The 19,433-nt window shown below is 38.7% G+C and overlaps 1 protein-coding gene across 2 annotated transcripts in view; it reads right to left on the bottom strand.

The window, feature by feature from the left end:
- CNTNAP4 (contactin associated protein family member 4) overlaps positions 1-19,433 on the bottom strand; it is a 242,398-nt gene that overhangs the window by 66,569 nt on the left and 156,396 nt on the right. For both annotated transcript variants that reach the window (XM_059381303.1, XM_059381304.1), the window contains exons 9-11: positions 13,536-13,685; positions 7,713-7,884; positions 1,633-1,739 (exon numbers count right to left, since the gene is read on the bottom strand). In XM_059381303.1, the coding sequence (XP_059237286.1) occupies positions 1,633-1,739; positions 7,713-7,884; positions 13,536-13,685 (429 nt within the window). The remainder of the gene's footprint in view (positions 1-1,632; positions 1,740-7,712; positions 7,885-13,535; positions 13,686-19,433) is intronic.

Below are 19,433 nucleotides of genomic sequence, written 5' to 3'. Positions count from 1 at the left end.
GGACACAAAATACAGTAAGTTTTGAAATTAGTACGTATATTACTGACCAGGAAAAAAGTAAAACGTATTTTAAAACAAAACTCATTCTTTTTTTTTAAAAAATTAATATGGATGAAAGGTTACACAGAAAAAGGCAGAATGAGGTAGAATTCTGTGGCATTTCTTTTTGTAACAGAACAGGAGATTAACTAGTCAAAATAGAAATTGATTTTTACATTAGGTAAAACAACAAAAGAGAAAGTATGTGTCTTAAATGTCAAAAGGGTTCTAAATATAATGTAACATCCATTTTGGACTTCCATCCTAATGGGTCTTTTGACATCCACTTTGGAATTTCTAATTTTAGTGACCCCCTATAATAATCTCACATCTGAAACACAACAGTATAATCTCCTTAAATAATCTGCTTTTATCCAATAATTATGTAATAGAAAAATTTTAAATAATGTAACTACTCTTTCTCATATAAAATTATATATAGATAAAATCTTTTAAAAAATTATGACTGACAAAGCTCATCAATAATTTTAAAAGTCATTTATGAAAGGAACTTTCTCTAATGCCCTGTAATGAGAATTTAATATAATTAAAATTGGAAGCAGAAAAAATATTTATATGAAATATGCCCTCAAGTGGTCTCAATGTGTTTTGGTCCATAATTGGATGTTTTTGATTATATAATTATACATTTTCCATGTACAAGGTTTGATATTAACAACTGTATATGATGCGCATGTCTCATTGAAGCACTTTGCCAAATGCACTGATAATTTCCATCAAGCTTTTTATTTTATGAAATGAGAAATAAGTTACACCCTGAATGTCTTTCCTTGATCTAGTCCAAATTTTTAAAAATTATATTAATGACTTTTTAGGCAATACAACTAATTTGCTCAGTGTTATAGAAATTTCAGATATTCATACAAAATTTTTTTTTTTAAAGATTTATTTATTTGACAGAGAGAAATCACAAGTAGACAGAGAGGCAGGTAGAGAGAGAGGAGGAAGCAGACTCCCTGCTGAGCAGAGCGCCCAATGCGGGGCTCGATTCCATGACCCTGGGTTTATAATGTAGGAAGAATGTTTTTTGTGATCCCAGGCTCTGGAGCATAATTGCAAGTACTTACATCCTCACTATGCCTCAACTATTTAAGGAGACTGGGGCAAGGGGACTGATCTCTCTCCGTTACTTCACGAAGGTGGGACATATAAAACACTAGATCACTGGCTGGCATTTATAAAACACTCAATAAAATGAACTATTTAATGATTAACATCATTATCTGCCAGCCTTATTTCATTACCCTCATACATGAGGTCACAAGGGAATTGAAGGCTGACATAGTCTGCATTGTTTACGTTTATCCTTAGCTGCCTCGTTTTCTGCACATATTTCCCCTTTGCCAGCTCTCCTACTCTTTCCTATCCTGTTTTAGGTTATCTATTTCTATGAGCTACTTTGACAACTTCTGGAAAAGAGGTGTGGATTTCAAATAAACTAGAAAGCAGATGGATGCTGAACTTTGGGGTTGTACGTCCCAATACGCGGACATAGATGCACCCAGCCATGGAAAGGGAAATGAACAAAGAAACCAGAACAAAGGCAAGAAGCAGCAGGTGTGTTCGGCTTACAGTTGTGGCAGGTAGCTCCCGTGTAGCCGGTGTTCGCACAGTTGCAGTGAAAGGTGCTCCACGACTGGGAACATTCACCACTGTGTTCACAATAGTTGGGCAAACACCTACGAAAAGTTGTAGATACAATCACTATTTTTCATTCTGAGCCATCATAAAGTATTGATCACTTATACATGGTCAAGTGAGAGGAGAATGCCAACAATTAACAGAAAGGGTAAATTTAACATGACTCATGGTTATTCAGTCTGTCGTTAAGTGGTTTAATCACAGAACAAAACCGTCGATCGATAAATTCATCAGATTTCAACCAATTCCCAGGTAGTTGTGACCGCTTAATTTTCAACATGTCCTACTATATCAGAGTCCTTTCTTTTCCATAAGCGGCAAAACACTAATTCAATATGTTGTCACAAATATCAATAGCTTACATAAAACAACAACACTTAATCATATTGATTTCCTCCATGAATATTTAAAAGGAGAAATAAAGAGAGAAGAAAAGAAGGACATCTTTATTCACTTTTTGAGTGAAGACCTCCAGGAATGTTGAAGGTGCACTGGACAGACACATGAATTCCTAGCACTGTCAGGGTGCTCCAGGGTGGTAAGCAGAACTCAAACGGACTCCCAGGATATTTTAACTTTTCAAGAGAAATACAGGCATACTCGGTATCTGCCCGAGACTGCACAACTTCGTAATTCGTGGTAATTCAATTACAACATTAGAACGCAATACATTCCTTTTAATGATGCCCTATCTTTAAAAAGCTGTATTTTTTAGGAGATGATTTAAAAAACAAAACAAAACAGTACCGCATAAAATCAGTGTTGAATAAAAATGAGGGTGGCAGTGTCTGACCTGATTCCAAGCTTTTGAAAAGTTGTGCAGTACTCAACAGGTAAATATGTAATTATGAAGTAGCTGTTTTAATTCAAGATAAAATTAAACTATTTTCAAATTACATAAATACTATATATAATATATACTGACCTTTACAATTATGTGGATTATATTATATGTATTATATGTCGGTATATATGTGCGTGTGTGTGTATATATATAAACGTAGAGAGAGAGAAATATATATGTTTCACAGGGTTACTAAATTTTAGGGCATAAATAAGTTGTTTGGACCTAAACTACTTTTTAAATGAAAGTGTGAGTTATATTTTGGGCTTGGAACACTAAAAGAAAATCACTAAAATACACAGCATGCTGTGGACAACAAACCTTGGGAGCTTCTGCTATCAACATGAACAACCCTGATCAGATTATTGATGCTTTTAGAATGTAGAGTAAAAGATATATTGAGACCAAAGCCTGAAAGCTCTCTTTTTTCTCAGAACAAAAAAATAAACTGCCAAGCCTGTCAAGAACGTATTCATACTGGGGTTTCTGCCACCTCTGTTATTAAAAAACTAAGGATGGGAAACTTCATGTTTCACTGATAGGATTTCTCCAATTTTAACTGAAAGTAATGTGTTTGATTTTTCCTGATTATAAAAAGTAGATATCCACTGTACAAAAATCAAATGATCCAGGAAACAATAGGGAAGAAATATAGTTTATAACCCCATATAAAAAAATCACCACTATAAACCTATATACATTCATTTGCATGTGAGGTTATATTTTATAACTATAATTGTATGTTATTTTACAACTTTTTTTTAAGGATTCACAAATAAGTAATGGGCATCTTTCATTGCCAACTAAGTTTACATATATTTTAGCATTTTTATAGATTCATAGGAATCCATTTGAAGAATGTTTCAGGACGTATTTAATTTTTGAAGCATTTCAAGTCAGTAACAATCAAAGAAAGAGGGAGATTAAAACAGTAATAATCCTAGTTGGTGATCAGAAAAAAAAAAATGGACAAAGCAGGCTATTCTTTATAGACCTTAGCCATTTTTCAAAAAGGAGCAGATATATGCATCTATACTTATGATCCCAAAGAATGAATAATTAGTCTGATAAACGTGCTGTTTCTATTTGATTTGCTGCTGCTCAAAGATACTGAATTCATTTTCCTTGATTCTTGTTAGACTTGACTTTTCACATTTTTTAATTATGGTGTGAAGCCTAGATTGTGGATGTTATTTAAATTCACCATATAGGGGCGCCTGGGCGGCTCAGTGGGTTAAAGCCTCTGCCTTTGGCTCGGGTCATGGTCCCAGGGTCCTGGGATCAAGCCCCGCATCAGGCTCTCCGCTCCTCTCTCTCTGCCTACTTGTGATCTCTGTCTGTCAAATAAATAAATAAATCTTAAAAACAAAATACATTCACCATATATTAGCTCTGTTTGACAACTAGTAACCAATGGCAAATTACATCGTATAGTCAAGTACTGATTTTCATTCAATGTCTAAACAATTTGCATTTTTCTCCTCACTAGTTATGCCAAGACAAAGTGAAACAACCCATCAACCCATTCTCTCTAGCCTCCAACACTTTCCCGTAGACATTTCCATCATTACTTTCATTGCTCATAACTTACATGGGGACACAGGATATGGACAGCAGCTCCCTTGGTGGTTCTATCCTCACCTCCACCGAGGGATTGACTGCCCTCAGCCCTCCACTACCCCCAACCCAGATTTCTGACATAGAGCCACACCCCCTGCATGTCCACAGAGGACAGAGGGCTTCTAGATGAGTGTGTGTGGGTGACTCCATAAGGAAGATGTGAGTGTGTAAGGGGTGTGGGAATGATCTTGTAAGTATGTGCATGTGTGTGAGTGTGAATATGTATGGATTAATGAGTGAGGAGGGACAAGAATGTGTGTATAAAGAGTGTATGTGTAAGGTTTGTGTGTGGTAAAGAGCTTTGGGGTGTGAGTGAGCACACGAGTGTGTACATACACATGAAGGCTGTGTGCAATGGCTGTTCATCTATGTGTGTACAGAGTGTGTGCGAATGACCGTGTGAGTGTGAGCATTTGTGTAAATATATGTACACATTTATGAATAGGCTTGATCTAAAAGTTACAGTAAAAAGAGCTACACTGTCAGTTCCTGTCAGATTTTTAAGTATGTTTCTTAAAGATATTTATTTATTTGACAGACAGAAATCACAAGTAGGCAGAGAGGCAGGCAGAGAGAGAGATTGGAGGAAGCAGGCTCCCCACCAAGCAGAGAGCCCGATGCGGGGATCGATCCCAGGACGCTGGGATCATGACCTGAGCCGAAGGCAGAGGCCTTAACCCACTGAGCCACCCAGGCGCCTTTAAGTATGTTTTTAATGTTCTTGTGTTTTTATTTGCAATTTATTAAACCATTAAATTATATGTTTATTATATATAGATTAATAGTAACCACAATAAATGTGAACGTGTCCCCTGGGGGCTATGCAGCTCAGCAGGCAGACACTTCCATGGGACCTTCCCAGCCCCGGGGTACTGAGATCTGGTGTGGGCTCTGTTCTGAGCCATGTCCTCTCGGCCAACTTCCCCTCTCTGTGCATCTGCTTTCATATTTGTTAGAAACAAATACTACTAGGAACAAAGCCCATGAGTTTTTGTGAGGATTACTTTAAGTACATATTAATTAATTTAAAATTCATTTCAGGGAGGGCCCCTCTATCTGCTAAATGGGACGCTGCCCAACTCATAAATCATTTAATAAGCCAATTAGATCTTTAAAGTTTAAAAAATTAATAAATAAAATTCATTTTAGAACCCAGTCCTTGCACACAGTCTCTCACACACATGTAGACACTCACAAGCTCACTCACATATCTAAAAGCACCTTACATACTCACCCAAGTCCTCACACACACCCTCTCACAACTTGTCACACACTAACTCATACAAACGCACACACACACAACCATGCTACCCCAACACATGCACACACTTGTGGGTCATTCACACATGCATTCCCAGACTCCTTGCACACTCACATCATCCTTACACAGAGTCGTTCAAACTTGAATACTAATTCATGTTAAGTGCTTAGAATAAACCCTGGTAAACAGATTTTTAAAAAGACATTATTTAATAATGCTTGGAAGCTACATCATCAGGTATATATAGCACGTAAGACCAAAATAAAGAATATATATTTTCTTCTGAATATAAGAGGATGCATTTAGAGATACTTTTGGAAATTTAAAAGGTAAACAAACGCCAAAATTACTTTTATTTTTGCTATTATTTTTAGGGTTACTAGGGTGACCATTAGTCCTAAGTTTCTCTTAAATAAATAAATCATGTATAACCAAGATCTATCTGTAATTTGCTTACTATTTCTGTTTTTCAAATGTGGAACTAAAACTATACATTCTCCAACTGTGCTGTATCACAATCCTCTATTTTATAAGTGTGTATCTCCCCTAGATTCCTTGTGTAAGGCGCAGCTTCAGAGAAATCCCCATTGGAGAAGTGTGGATCAGCTTGTACCAAGAGAACTGTCGGCAGTCTGAGATGGTCAACGTGACTATCCCTAATAGTGTGGATGACTGAACTTGCCCATGGGGACCTAATGATTGTTGGCCACTGAGGAGAGAGCCCTGCCTTGAAAGAGCTGGCTCAGGGAGCCTTGCCACATGCCCTTTCCCAAACTGAGATTAAGGTTCTAGAGCTGGTGTGGATGTAACTCTGAAGAAGGTCATTGTCCTTCAGTCCCAAAATCGATCCAGTTGAGGTTTATGGTCTAAATCCTTCCTTTACATATCATCTTTCATTGTAGAAAGATTATTTTTATCTACAAATCGGGTTAAATAAACAAATGTGTATTCATAATAAGGAAAGTAAGGCCTTCTAATCCTTTGCTAAATGAGATTAAAATTACTTTTTTCTACACACAACACAGTATCTATTAGTGTTCAAAATAGGATCCCCAGACACTGATAGACTAATGGTCTATCAGATATAATATATATAATATATAATATTACATATAATAGATGTGTGTTTATATTGGTAAAATGTCCCATACAAATAAAAAGTTATTTTTAAAGCTCAGAATTTATATTCATTCAAAATATATACTGAGCACTACTACGGGGTAGGGGTTAAGGCTGTCACAAAATTGCTTAATTTTTTTATCTGTAATGGCTATGACACTCCATTGAACTCACGAATTAAAATTAACACCCTTGATATTAAAGCATGACTGGCAAGATTACTTGGCTAATATGCCCATGCCTAAAAATACTTTTCTAATTATTAACTATCAATTATTATTTTAAATGTCACTTGTCCTCTACAACTAACTTCCAAATCTTGCATTGTCATGTACTAGACTTCTGAAAGAAACCACTGGGTCATCCTTACACCTTGATCAATACTACAGCTCCAGACTTTTCCAGAGGAGAGGCTCTTTTTATTTTCCCAGCAGAGAAGACAGTAATGGGTTGTTAAAGGTACACATTAGGAGCATAGCAACCCGTTAAATTGCTATGCTTCTGAAAATATTACTCAGCTGTCAGAGAAGCAAAAGACACTTTGATAACTGGCTCCATCCATCTCTGACTTATTGGTACGTGGTGATCGATACTACGGTTAGACTGTACTAATTTACTGCATTTAATGATATATTTTTGATACATTTACACCCATCTAAAATTATAACAGCATCAACATTACCTTTCGTAAGTTGATAGCATATGTACGTATCAATAACATGGTCACATATCTTCCATCTAAATTTTATCCCTGGAAATATGAAGCATAAAACTAAAAGTGTATTTTTTTTTAAGGATTTTATTTATTATTTATTTGACAGAGAGAGAGAGAGACAGATCACAAGTAGGCAGAGACGCATGCAGAGGGGGAGGAGGAAGCAGGCTCCCTGCAGAGCAGAGAGCCCAATGCAGGGCTTGATCCAAGGATCCTGAGATCATGACCTGAGCAGAAGGCAGAGGCTTTAACCCATTGAGCCACCCAGGCGCCCCTTCTTTTCTTTTCTTAAAGCATCTTATCTCTAATGTGAATGTCATCCATTTCCCGTGGAACAGATGATGGCAGAAAAGAGAAGTTTAAGAACATATTCATTTTAAATATAATTTTTTTGGAGCTGCCAAAAGTTTGAAAATAGACAGGTCAAGGTAAAGAAATGAGATTGCCCTTACCTGTCTGTGATTCCACATGAGTCTATCTGAAGGTCACTGAAGTTTCCAAGGGACCCCTGCTGAACTGAAATCAGATCTACCACCTTGTTACCGATAGAAATGAGTCTCATACACCCCTGAAATCCACCCACTGGATTTTTACATTTGGATCCGAAGCTGTTGTCAGGGCAACCTGACCAAAACAAAACAAGACAAAGTAAGTCAGGATATATCATAATGAATCAGGATTTAGTATCACAGATGACTTCATTATGAAAAAAGAAAGGAAAGAGGCACTTGGTTAATTTCTCAAAATTAAAAGTGGGAAGAAGAGCCCCTCGCAGTCAACATCAGTGTGATCTAAATGACATACTGCAGTTCATACGAAGTATTTCTCTTTATTACCATAAGGTTTGCATGAGATATATAACTATATCTCATGTTACATTTATAAATAATTATAAATATGACAATTATTATAACATTATTTCATGTGAACCCTATGGTAATAAAGAGAAATACTTTGTATTAATAATATATACAATAATTATATGCTATAATTATATATCCTATATACTATATTATCATTATATAAATGACATATTAAACTTAAACACAGGATGCAAAAAAGGGCATAAAGATTGAAAATGTGCACTACAGATAAGAAAAGATAAATCAGTAACAGAGAAATACCTTGTTATTTAAAGCTAACTATTTGGGAGAGGAGCTGTGTTGACTTGAAATAAAATTACCAACTATTTAATTACTTTATTTTCATATGCATATAAGAGCCATACACACATGCATTTTAATAAATCATAATGACTTAATGTCAAAAACATTTCACTGTGGTTTTATTTATTCTTTGCCTCATAAAAGAATGTTCCATTTATATTGATTTTTTTCTAACACTTATCTAAGACCTGTTTCTAATTATTTCAGTAATAAAGAACTATATTATTAACCATTATTCTCTGGGGTTTAATGACGTTCTAAGTGTTTCTCTAGCCAAGTGAAATAAATAATTTTATGGAGTATGAACACATATATTATACTTATGTATTTTTCATTAATCTTTCTCTGCTGTTATGGTTGTCAAGCACTATTACAGTTTGAAGAATAAGAAATGAATCAGCAACTTCCTAATTCCTACACAATCCACATTCTTTTTCTTCCACCTATACAATCCACACTCTTTCCTAATTATAACTATTGTGACTGACAATACTTCTCCTTAATGCTTGCTTTCCTAACAAAACACATTAACATGGTAAGTAAAGGCCAGGATTCATACTTAAAATGGTTATCAGGTACATTGGACTATCATATTTTAACCAAGGGAGACTTCGAAGTTTCAAATTTGATATATCAAGAAAAGGTGATGAGAGCTCTTGGAGTATCAATCTACTGTAGGTGGTATGACACACATTTTCAATGCTTAAAATTCTTCTGTAGTGTAGGATATGGTTATCATAACCTCGATATGTTTTCTGGATGACTTATTAACCAATTAAGAATGTTAAAGTAAAAACTGAGAGACAATAGTTCAGTAACATTTGGGGGCGACTACAATATGCCAGGAATATAAACAGCTCTGCTAATCTCCTTTCCTCCAGGTAGTGTTTCCTGACACATTTCAAACCATTTCAGAATAAAATAAATTGTGCAATATGCCTGTAGGGAATAAAACTAAGCAAACGCAATGACAAAGAAAGATTACGGAACTTTACAGAAGGCACATCGTCATACCATTAGACACTTCATATTCCTACCTACAATGTTTAATAAGCAAGAGATTTTAGGAATAAAGGAGGGTTCAAGCCAGGTTCGTCTCATTAGTCTACGATAACAGGCAACCACAAGTTAATAGATTGCAATGGCAGAGAGAAGTTCAGCACTGAAGCCGTTCGAGATGGAAGTTCTAAAACATGAAGATTTCTGGGGAATACTTAATGCTGAATTAATGGATGGATCCATTACTGGAGGCAGTCAGCATGTGAAGCACCTCTAAGGATGACAGATAAATTATCACTCGGTGTCACCGCACCAGAAGTAAGATGTCGGCTTGACTTCATGGATGGAGAATGTTTGCTTTGCCCAAGTGGAGGTGTGAGAATTCTGCACAAGGTCTAGTGCCTCCGGTCTGCGCTGTCCAGGGTGTTATCAAGAGCACAAAGATCACCCGGGGCAATACTGCAGGAATTAGGCGTTTACCTGCCCACAATCTGGAGAACACATTCTTAAAATTTAGAATTTATAAATGACACAAGCTGAGCACCATGCACCACAATGTAGTCCAAGGTTCTGAAAAACCCTCAGTTGGAGGGAGAAGAAGCAGAAAACGATGGAGGCGGAAAATAATGGAGGATGACATGGTGTACGTGGACTGCTGTGATTTCTGAACAGCCTCCTCTGCCAACATGACTATCACTATGAAGACCGGCCAAGAACACAGGTACAATGCAGGTTGGTGGAAGAGACTGAAGCCAGGTTATGGGCTGATAAGATCACTGGAAAGCAGCAGCTGAATTGAGAGAGTTGTGGAAAACAAGTGAAGGGAAGTATCTCAGAACACTAGATATTTATTTACTTGAAGATAAACCAGCTGAAGAACTAAAAACTTAAGAAGAACCGTCCACCTAGATAATATGGATCCTAGTACTAGAGGAGGCTCTCATGCACACAGAGCAGAAGGTCTTCTAGGGCCAACAACTGTGACAGTTTTCCTTGCGACTCACAGCATCCAGCGATAAAACTGGAAAGAGTTGGTCATCCCACTCTCCTCCAGTCTACTCCCCGAATCCAAAATTGCCAGCCCAAGGCCCTAAGTGGGCTTCCAGAAGGATGGGCCTCTTCTACCAGTCTCTGGACCACAAGTCCAGGGAAGGCAAGAAAGGAGTAGGGCAGGAGAAGGCCTCCTGCTCTTTTGCCTCTTGTTCCCACCCTGGAAATGTTAGGTTGCCCTAGAATGTGCAGGGCGTGTGCTCTTTGATCAGCAGAATCTCATGTCCAAAATGTTCAACTGAAGAACACCAATTGACATGACTGATTAAACAAAGATACCTAAGTAAACCTGGGATGGTGTTTTCTTTTTTTTAAGTCCTTATGGAAGCTTCCACAGTATATTGGTTAGGAACTCAGAGACACCTTAATAGATGCCAAATTATAAAGAACACGAGAGGGAGAAAAAACCCAAATTCAAGACAGTGTTTACTTGAGGAGATGGAGATAGGACCCTGGAGGGGCAAATGAATGTTGATAATACTCTATTTCTAGGCGGGGAAATGCATGGTATTCTAATTAGTACCCTTTAAAAGGCACATAATGTAAGAGGTGAACTACCAAGGACACTGGGTACAGGGAATATGGGAACTCTCGATCTTTGCAACTTTTTCATAAATGTAAAACTATTCAAAGATTAAAAGTGTATTTAGATAAAATAGTGTATACCATCTGTACCATAATAGAAACAAGTAAAACTACAGCGTGCACATATGATACATTTCACCATAAAATATAGCAGAATGAATAATAGCAATAAACACTTTCTGCAAAAAATGGGTAGGCATCGTTAAATATGAACACGAGGGATGCGAAATACTTTAAGAACGAGGATTCTATTTTCTGGATTTATACTTTTATCCAGTCTATTCATTTTATCTAGTCTTTTTTTCACATTTAACAATACGCCTGTTTTTAGAACCTTTTAGTGCTTCTAAATCTCTTCCTTTGAAGTGAAAGCTCTGAATTTGCTCCCCGTATCTTACCATTTATTAGAGGAATGCGCTCCTATGGATTGCCATAAAATCAACCATCTATTCCACGAGGTTTAATAAACGACTCGGTTCGGAAATGAACAAACCTGGGGACAGGAGGCGACTCCAATTCGGAACGTCTTGCCGCTGTGCCGCCATTCACAGCAACCGATTGGCAGGGGTTTCCTTTGTTTGTTTGTTTGTTTTTAAGAAACTCTTCATTTCCCCTCGACCTCATTTCCACTTCGCTTGCCTGTGTGGAAGAGCAGCTCGAGACCCCTCAGGTGTTCCCACGCGTTCAGTGGCCGGAGCCGCGGGGCCGCGGCCCAGAGCTCAGGAGCCGGCGGGGCGCTCCGGCCTTCAGCAGGAAACAGGAACGGAGGGCGCCTGCCGCGGTCAGAGCCGCCTGCGACTTCGGGCCGAGGCTGAGCCGCGGCGGGCTCAGGAGCTGGAGCAGTCCAGCCCCCCCCCCCCCCTCCCCGGTCACTGCCTCTTCAGGCGCCCCCTGCGCTGCCCAGTCAACCCCGTGGCCCCTCTGGCGGAGAAGGAACCACGCACGCCTCGCCCGGGTGGTCACGGGAAATGGGGCCACGCATGCGCACAACACCCCCGGCCAGCATCCGCCACCTCGGACCCACGGAGAGAGCTCCTGTGTTCTTGCACGGGGTAGAGCCGTCCACAGAGCATGGAGAGCTGTGTGCTCCACAGAACGGTGGCGGGCAGGTGAACGCCTCTGTGAGAGGCTGGTGGTCAGCCCGGGGGTCGGTCACCGCCAGCAGTCTAGCTCCCAGAAGGCTGCCTCCCTTTGGTTAGTGGATGTTCCAGGGGTGAAGCGGCCGGGAGTAGGAGCGCCCCAGTGGCAGCAGCAGACTTCAGCCCAGCGCGCTGGCCAGGATTCCTGGATGAGAGGACACTGACATCAGCCACGTGTTCAACGGCAGGAGTGGCAGGAGCTGCCCGCAGAAGCTTCTTCCAGTTCCTCCGCAGAGTCATGAGGTGGCCTCCATCACCCCTCCTCCTGCAGATGGACCGTTGTTCCATTTGAAGTCAAGGTTGGTGCCACCTAAGTGGGTTCCTGCTGTGAGGACTTTGAGGACATCCTCCTCCCTCATTTGTAGGACATCGAGGGCTCCAGACATCAGTTACGACATGGACCCCTCCCTGGGTAGCCCAGAAAGTGTTTGTTTGTTCTTAGTATCTGGATGACTGATGCACGGTCTGTGTGCTTACTCTCAATTCTTAGAAGAAATCTGTAGTGTACTGATGAATAATAAAGATTGGGCTACTGCCACCAAATTCAAAAGTGATTCTACACAGAGGTGACTATTAAAATTCAAAATAACAGCAATAAGAAACCTACCAAATCATGATTAGAAATAAGTCTTACTACTATCAGTTTTACAGCTTTGCCTTTCTAATGGCAAATCACATTTTATTTTAATTTTCCAGTGGTAAAGATTTATTTCCATTTCCAAGGTTTTCTTTTCCACGCTTTTAGTTCAATCAAACATCCAGGGCAGATAAATGCTTCATTTGTTTTTGTTCTGTTGGAGAGATGGCCTGGTGTTGAAGGTTGATGCCCTAATTTCATCAAATGTATCAGTGCATTATTACTGAGCAATGAACAGAGGTTTCTATGGCTAATTAGGTTAGATTATTTGCCATTGGCATAATATTGCCTTTCTGCATTGGGCAGTAGGAAAGCAATAAGGATGCTCCAGAGGAGCTAAGAGCCATGTGCAGGAAAATACTGCAATAAAACCAGCCCATAAAATCTGAGAAAGCCATGTAAGAACCATTTTAACACTAGGAAAATATAACAAAGTTTGAAAGTAAGAATGGAAGAGGGTTGTCTATTTGCAATCATTCTCATTGTCAAGATTGTAAACATAAGTAGATCCGCCTCTAAGAAATGCATCATAGGTCATAGTTGGTCATCTTGATTCACTCGAAATTTCCACATTCAAAGAAAGTGAGAAATTATTCCATACTATTGAATTGGTTAAAACACAATGATATCTCCAAGACAAAGGGAGGAGTAATTGCAAATATGGGTCAATTGCCCGTATGGCCTGACTGCTTCTCTTACCTCCGAAATAGTAGGTACCACCTGAATACAACTGCTCGGGCCCCAGGGAAGAAGCGGCAGAGGCCACTTGGCCATCTACGGCCACACTCAAGTGATTCCGTTTGGCAGATAAGGAGATGGAATGCCACTGCCCGTCATTTAATCCAACACCTGGGGAAGACAAAACCAGTTAAAAGAGATCTCTCTCAACAGTGAACAGTATAAGCAGTTAGAAACAAAATACACATCGCCCACAGCACTCAGTATATTAATAAAAGGATACAGAAAGACAGGAAAAGGAGGCAAGTGGGTACCCTCTTGTGGAAAATGGTGCGTTATTCCTTTCTTAGGGCCTCAATAAAAAGCACAAAATCCCCAACTTTGGGCAAAGTCCTAAGTGGTTAAAAATCTTTTAATTATTTGGCATGCACAGTTTTTAGCTTCCGTCATGTAATTTATCTTTTCCAGGGAGGGCTATAGGAAAAGCATATTTTCCAGAATTCTAGGTTAGACCCAATAAAATGATGTATCTGCTTCTTTACATTTTTATGTAGTCATCTCTTATAATATTATATATTTAGCAACATATAGCAAGTCAATCATTACAAAAAATTACTGTAATGAATATTGAAGAATTTCCCATGTAATATGAACTTAAAAATTAAAGCAATGTGTGAAACCACAATTACATAGTCGATCCTCATGGTGTGTAGATTCCATATTTGCAAATTCACATACTCTCCATAATTTATTTTTAACCCCAAAATCAATACTCAGGGAATCTTTGCAATCATTCACAGAAACGCACAGAGCACTGAATAAATTGAGTTGACCGACACGTGTTTCCAGCGGAGGTTAAACAAGCAAATGCTTGTTACCGCTCGCATAGGTAAAGACATTTCCCACATTTTTGGGCTTTTGGTTAGTGATTTTGCCATTTAAAAGACCCCAGGTGTAGTGATGAAGTACTGTCTGGTGTTTCTAAATGCAAGAAGGCTATAATGGTGCCTCGCAGAGAAAATACACATGTTATATGAACTTCATCCAGGCACTGGTTATAGTGCTGCTGGTCACGAGTTCAATGTTAATGGATCAACAATACATATCAAATAAGGTATCTTGACACGATCGCATAGAGAGCAAGGTTATATATTGACTGTTTAACAAAAATGTTGTGATCAGAAGGTCACAGGAACCTAACCTATAACTCCCCTAGGAGTGGTAACCATTCAATACCATTCAATATTTGCTAATTCAGTGTTCACGATGACTTTACACAACATAACTAATGCAAATAGTGAGAATCAACTATATATATACAAATCTAATGATGGTCCTACTTTTTGTATAAATACAGGGAAGAGCTGAAAGGAAATATCCCTATACAGAAACAGTAATTTTTGCATAACGGAAAATTGTGGTTTTTATTCACTTTTATATTTTCCCTGGATTTTTCAAGATTCTATAACCAAAAATTGCATTAATCAAAAATGAAAGTATTCTCTTCACCTCTAAAAAACAATCTCCCATTCCTCCCATGGCAGCTCTAGTTCGATGAACCCATGAGATGATTTAGCCCTTTCCTTCTTAAAGGGAATTAAGTCTACAAAAGGCTCTGTGTTTGAGTATTAGCAGACAGGTGGAAGCTAAGCATCTCTATTGTGGATTTACCAGTAAGGTTTTTATCCATTGAATACCCAATGCTCTATGATTTTGTGTATCAAATTAGTAAACTAAAATAGAAGTACTCTATTAAACCCAAAGGTCATGGCCTCTTTTCTGATATTATGTACAATGTACAATTTCTTTACTTCCCCAGCCATTTTGGACCACAGGCTTTCAGACAGAAAATGCGTAGAAGCTCTCTTATGCGATTAAGCTCTTTGCTCTGGATTTATTTAGTATAACGCAAATTCCATCCTGGGCACTGAAGCTCATTTTTATACTACATCCAGGAAGCAAAAAAGATTTTCAAAGACCCAACTGGCTTGGTGTGTGAAAGATAATGAGAAAGACCTGAAAAATGAAAAATGTAGGTTAGATACTTTTAGACACATTTTCTAAGAGGGGGCTCTGGAAATAGACGACAGAAGAGTTACGTAATCCCTGACGGTATGAGATCGGACTAAAATAGATCAAATGCCCCAGATTTGTCATCTAGAGCTTCCTTTAAGAGGATACATTTAGAGTGAAAGTCCTTGTACCGAGCTTTGCGTCACATGCAAAGACACCTCCCACCTTCCCTCCGCCACCATGCACTGCCACGGCCTCCTATTGGCTCTCTTGAAGACTGGACACGCCTGTAAACATCACTTTGCTTCCGTTATCTTATCTTAGGCTTTTTACCGGTCCAGGACCATGCTTCTCAAACTGTGTGTGTTGATGAACTTTCTTTCCTGGCCTAGAGCAGACTGATACTTGCATAAAATTGAGGGCAAATTAGTTAATAAAAATTAAATAAAGAAGACCAAAAATACAAGCTCAGCGTCCATGTGTTTGGATGGCACGGCAAGATCTTATTGCTCTGACAGGTACTTAGAACTTAATGCCGAGTTTTATGCTCCTCTTGGAAACAAATATTTCACTGAATGGGTGTTAGTGCAGGGACCAAACTTTGAGGAGCTGTGTCCCAGGTATCTGCTGGGTGATGCAGACTGCGGGGTTAAAGTCAAAACTTGGGAATTTCTTCTGTCAATACAGAAAGCAGTTTAGATTAAGAGCAAAAGACTGCTAGGACAGTGGCTCTGGCTCTGTCATCTGACCCAGTGAAGTCACCCACCTCACCAGCTAGCACGTAGTCAAGTTGTGCACTGTTTGTAGGGGAGCCACTGGAAAGCTCTTCCCAAGCCTCGTTTACAACAGACACCACTGACTTCTGAGAGGGAGGCTTGTTCCCCATCAGTGGGATTTACTATGTAAATGAAACAATGAAAAGTCCCACGAGTTTCTTTCTCTTTACATGACATAACAAAAGGGTCATTTTAAAATTAGGTTCTATTTTTTTTTTTTTTTTAAGTTTACAACTACTTCCCGCTTTTAGGTCTGATTAGAGGGAGCCCCTTAAAAGACCACATCACTGTGAAAGATGGGAAGCAGAAGAATCACAGAATTTGTACTTTTTCTTGTTCGTGATGTTAGGTAAGTAAATGCTAATTCGAGGACTGCTCCTACCCCTCCTAAGTTTTGAATCTGGGGGAGGGGCCTGTTGTGGGTATAATTAAAAAAATAACAGTTTTTATGGATTTCATAAAAAGTACTGTGTGCTTTACATGCATTGTACATTTCATCTTCAACACTGCTAGTATCATGCTCATTTTCAATATGGGGAAAACGAGGCTCAAGTAAGAACAAATTATCCACGGTACTGTCCAGCTGGTAAGCTGATTCCCAAAACCCATACTCTTCTCTGCCTGCAGGACAAGCAGTCCCTTTATTTTTTTGCTCTTATAAATAATTAAATTTGAAAAAGTGAAAAGCAGCCCCCAAACAGTGAGGAAGTGGCCTGGCATTCTGAACAAAGCTTTGGTGGTATGGGACTTTGGTGGCCACACCGGGCTAGGCCTTGCTGTTCTCCCACTGAGCACAATCTCATAGAAACCAACATTAATCAAGGCAACTCTGTGATGACAATGCAGTTGGACCAAAAAAAAAAGAAAGAAAAGAAAGAAAGTCAAGATGACTTTATAATCTTGTGTAAGCCCAGACAATAACAGGCTACTGTGAAAACCACAAAAATACCAGACTTCATCTTCTGGATAATATGAATGACAACCGATTTTGTTTACTTTTTATACCAATTACCAATCACAGCTTTGGCCTTATTTCATCCTTCCATCCTAGAGAAGCTTTATAAAGACGCCTCATCGCACAGTTGCTAAGCCTCACTTCCTAGCAGCATTTAATCCAGAGGAATTTTCCATTTCCTCGAAATCTCCCCGCAAATAAGCTAACAAACCAAAATCTTCCAATAAATCATTCTTAACACCCTATATTAAGACACGCCCGTGGCTCCCCAGGGTGTGTGTTCTCCTTGCCGCGATAATCAATAAACCCAACTCATTTAATTACAGGTACATTCACTTTGGACTTTTGGTGGAAAGCACTGACAGCTCTAAATGGAATAATGAAAGAAGAGAAAAATAGAAGTGTTTGCAATTATATGTGGTAGGGGAGAACACGGCTGTTTACCAGAACTCTCTCCCTCTCTTTCCTTTTCCCTTCCTCTCTCGCTCTTCCTCCTTCTCTTTTTCTCCCCTAATTAGGTCCAAACACACAAACACACAAAATACAGAAGGACGAAAATGACTTACATCTGTTCCTTGTACACAATCTTCTGGTACCAACCCTAGATTGCTACAAAGAAACTGTGACAGCTTAGCCACCATCACTGTCTCAGAAGACTGCGATGGGCATCCATGAAATAAGATTTTATAAAGAAAAAAAGCCCGCTGGACAGGGTAGGTTCTTTGCAAAGGTGCCAAGGTGGTAATACGTAGGCTCTTGCTCAAGGAGCAACTTAAAGGTTTTTCTTGTTCTTTAATATCTTTAAGTGCTCTGAAACAGGGTCAGAAATTCCTATATCCGTTAACTATAGTCACTAACCAGAACTAAAGTTCCAGACAACCAGACGGCTCTTGTCAAGATGGAAATATGGAGATCACTGGTGCCAATCACTTCAGGAGAAAGAGGGAGTTTCTGGGAGTGACAGGTTTACAATCTGAAAGGTAGGGATATGCTAACAATGAAAGGCAAGAACGTGGGATAAAACAAGGCTTCTCCTGGGTTAGGCAAATCAAGAAGGCTGCTCTTCTGCCAGGGCCACAGGAATCGAAGGTCTAGTAAATGAAAAATGCCAGAAATATCTCTTACTCTGCAACCCTGCATCGCCAGGTCTTGCGCATAGAGCAAGAAGCTGGTTTAAAGGCCTGATTTTCACAGGCAAAAGCAGAAGCAGAAATGCTAAACCATAGCAGAAATCTCAAATCCTACAATAACGAGTTTGCTTTAAATAGGAAAATATAAGCACGCTGTTTGTTGGGTCCTTGATGCCGTCTGAATGATTTTTGTTTTGACATCTATAAAAGCGACAAATACTGGAAATATTTTGTGTCACGAAGAATTTTGTAATACTGCTAATATCTTTCATTATTCAGACTAGTATCTTTAATATTTCAAAAATTATACAGGCTGACACAGTATTTTCAAAGAATTCCAAGTGACAATTTGCCAAACTGTATATCACATTAAAAATTTATCCTGCTAATTCAAAGATCTGGACAATTCTGTTCTTTCCCAACACAATTTCATTTTTATTCCACTGCAAAAGATAGAAAAATTATGATCTTTTAAAACATGTAAGATTAGTGATTTGTATCTTCAGGAGCTATGAAAAATTGAGCCACCCTTACAGAATGCAAAGCTTTGACATAATATACAAATCCGTCAATAAGTATTTGATTCCCTTTAAGCAGTCATTATAATACATTCTGACAAAGGACTTAATTCTTGAACATTGTACATGTGAAAGCCTTCCCCCAGAAGAAAACCAATGAACCACCCACCCAGTACCATTTACACACTGTATTTTCAAGTGCAAAAGGTGCTTGCCTCACTGAAACTGGCCAAAATTAATATTTTTCAAGAAACTGGAAAAATGGGAGTGGGGGAGTTTGTAAGTCAAGGCCTACTTGTATAATCTGAAGTATAACGATTTCTCCTAACTTGGCATTCATCCGTAGTCAAGACTCCTTGTTATTAAGCTATGGAAACAGTCACACTGAGTCCTCTGATGCCATAATGGGTTATATTATATATGAATTTAAACATTAATTTAGAGATTTTTAAATCATTCAGAGAGTATTCTATACAGACCTATGCTTAGTAATTTAATAAATATTCCTGCCTGTAATGTGTTTAGAA

This window comes from Mustela nigripes, chromosome 17 (genome assembly GCF_022355385.1).
Source record: "Mustela nigripes isolate SB6536 chromosome 17, MUSNIG.SB6536, whole genome shotgun sequence".
In the NCBI taxonomy this organism is placed as follows: Eukaryota; Metazoa; Chordata; class Mammalia; order Carnivora; family Mustelidae; genus Mustela; species Mustela nigripes.
Note: the sequence above shows the minus strand (reverse complement) of the source record. Positions and strands in the feature narration are given on the sequence as shown.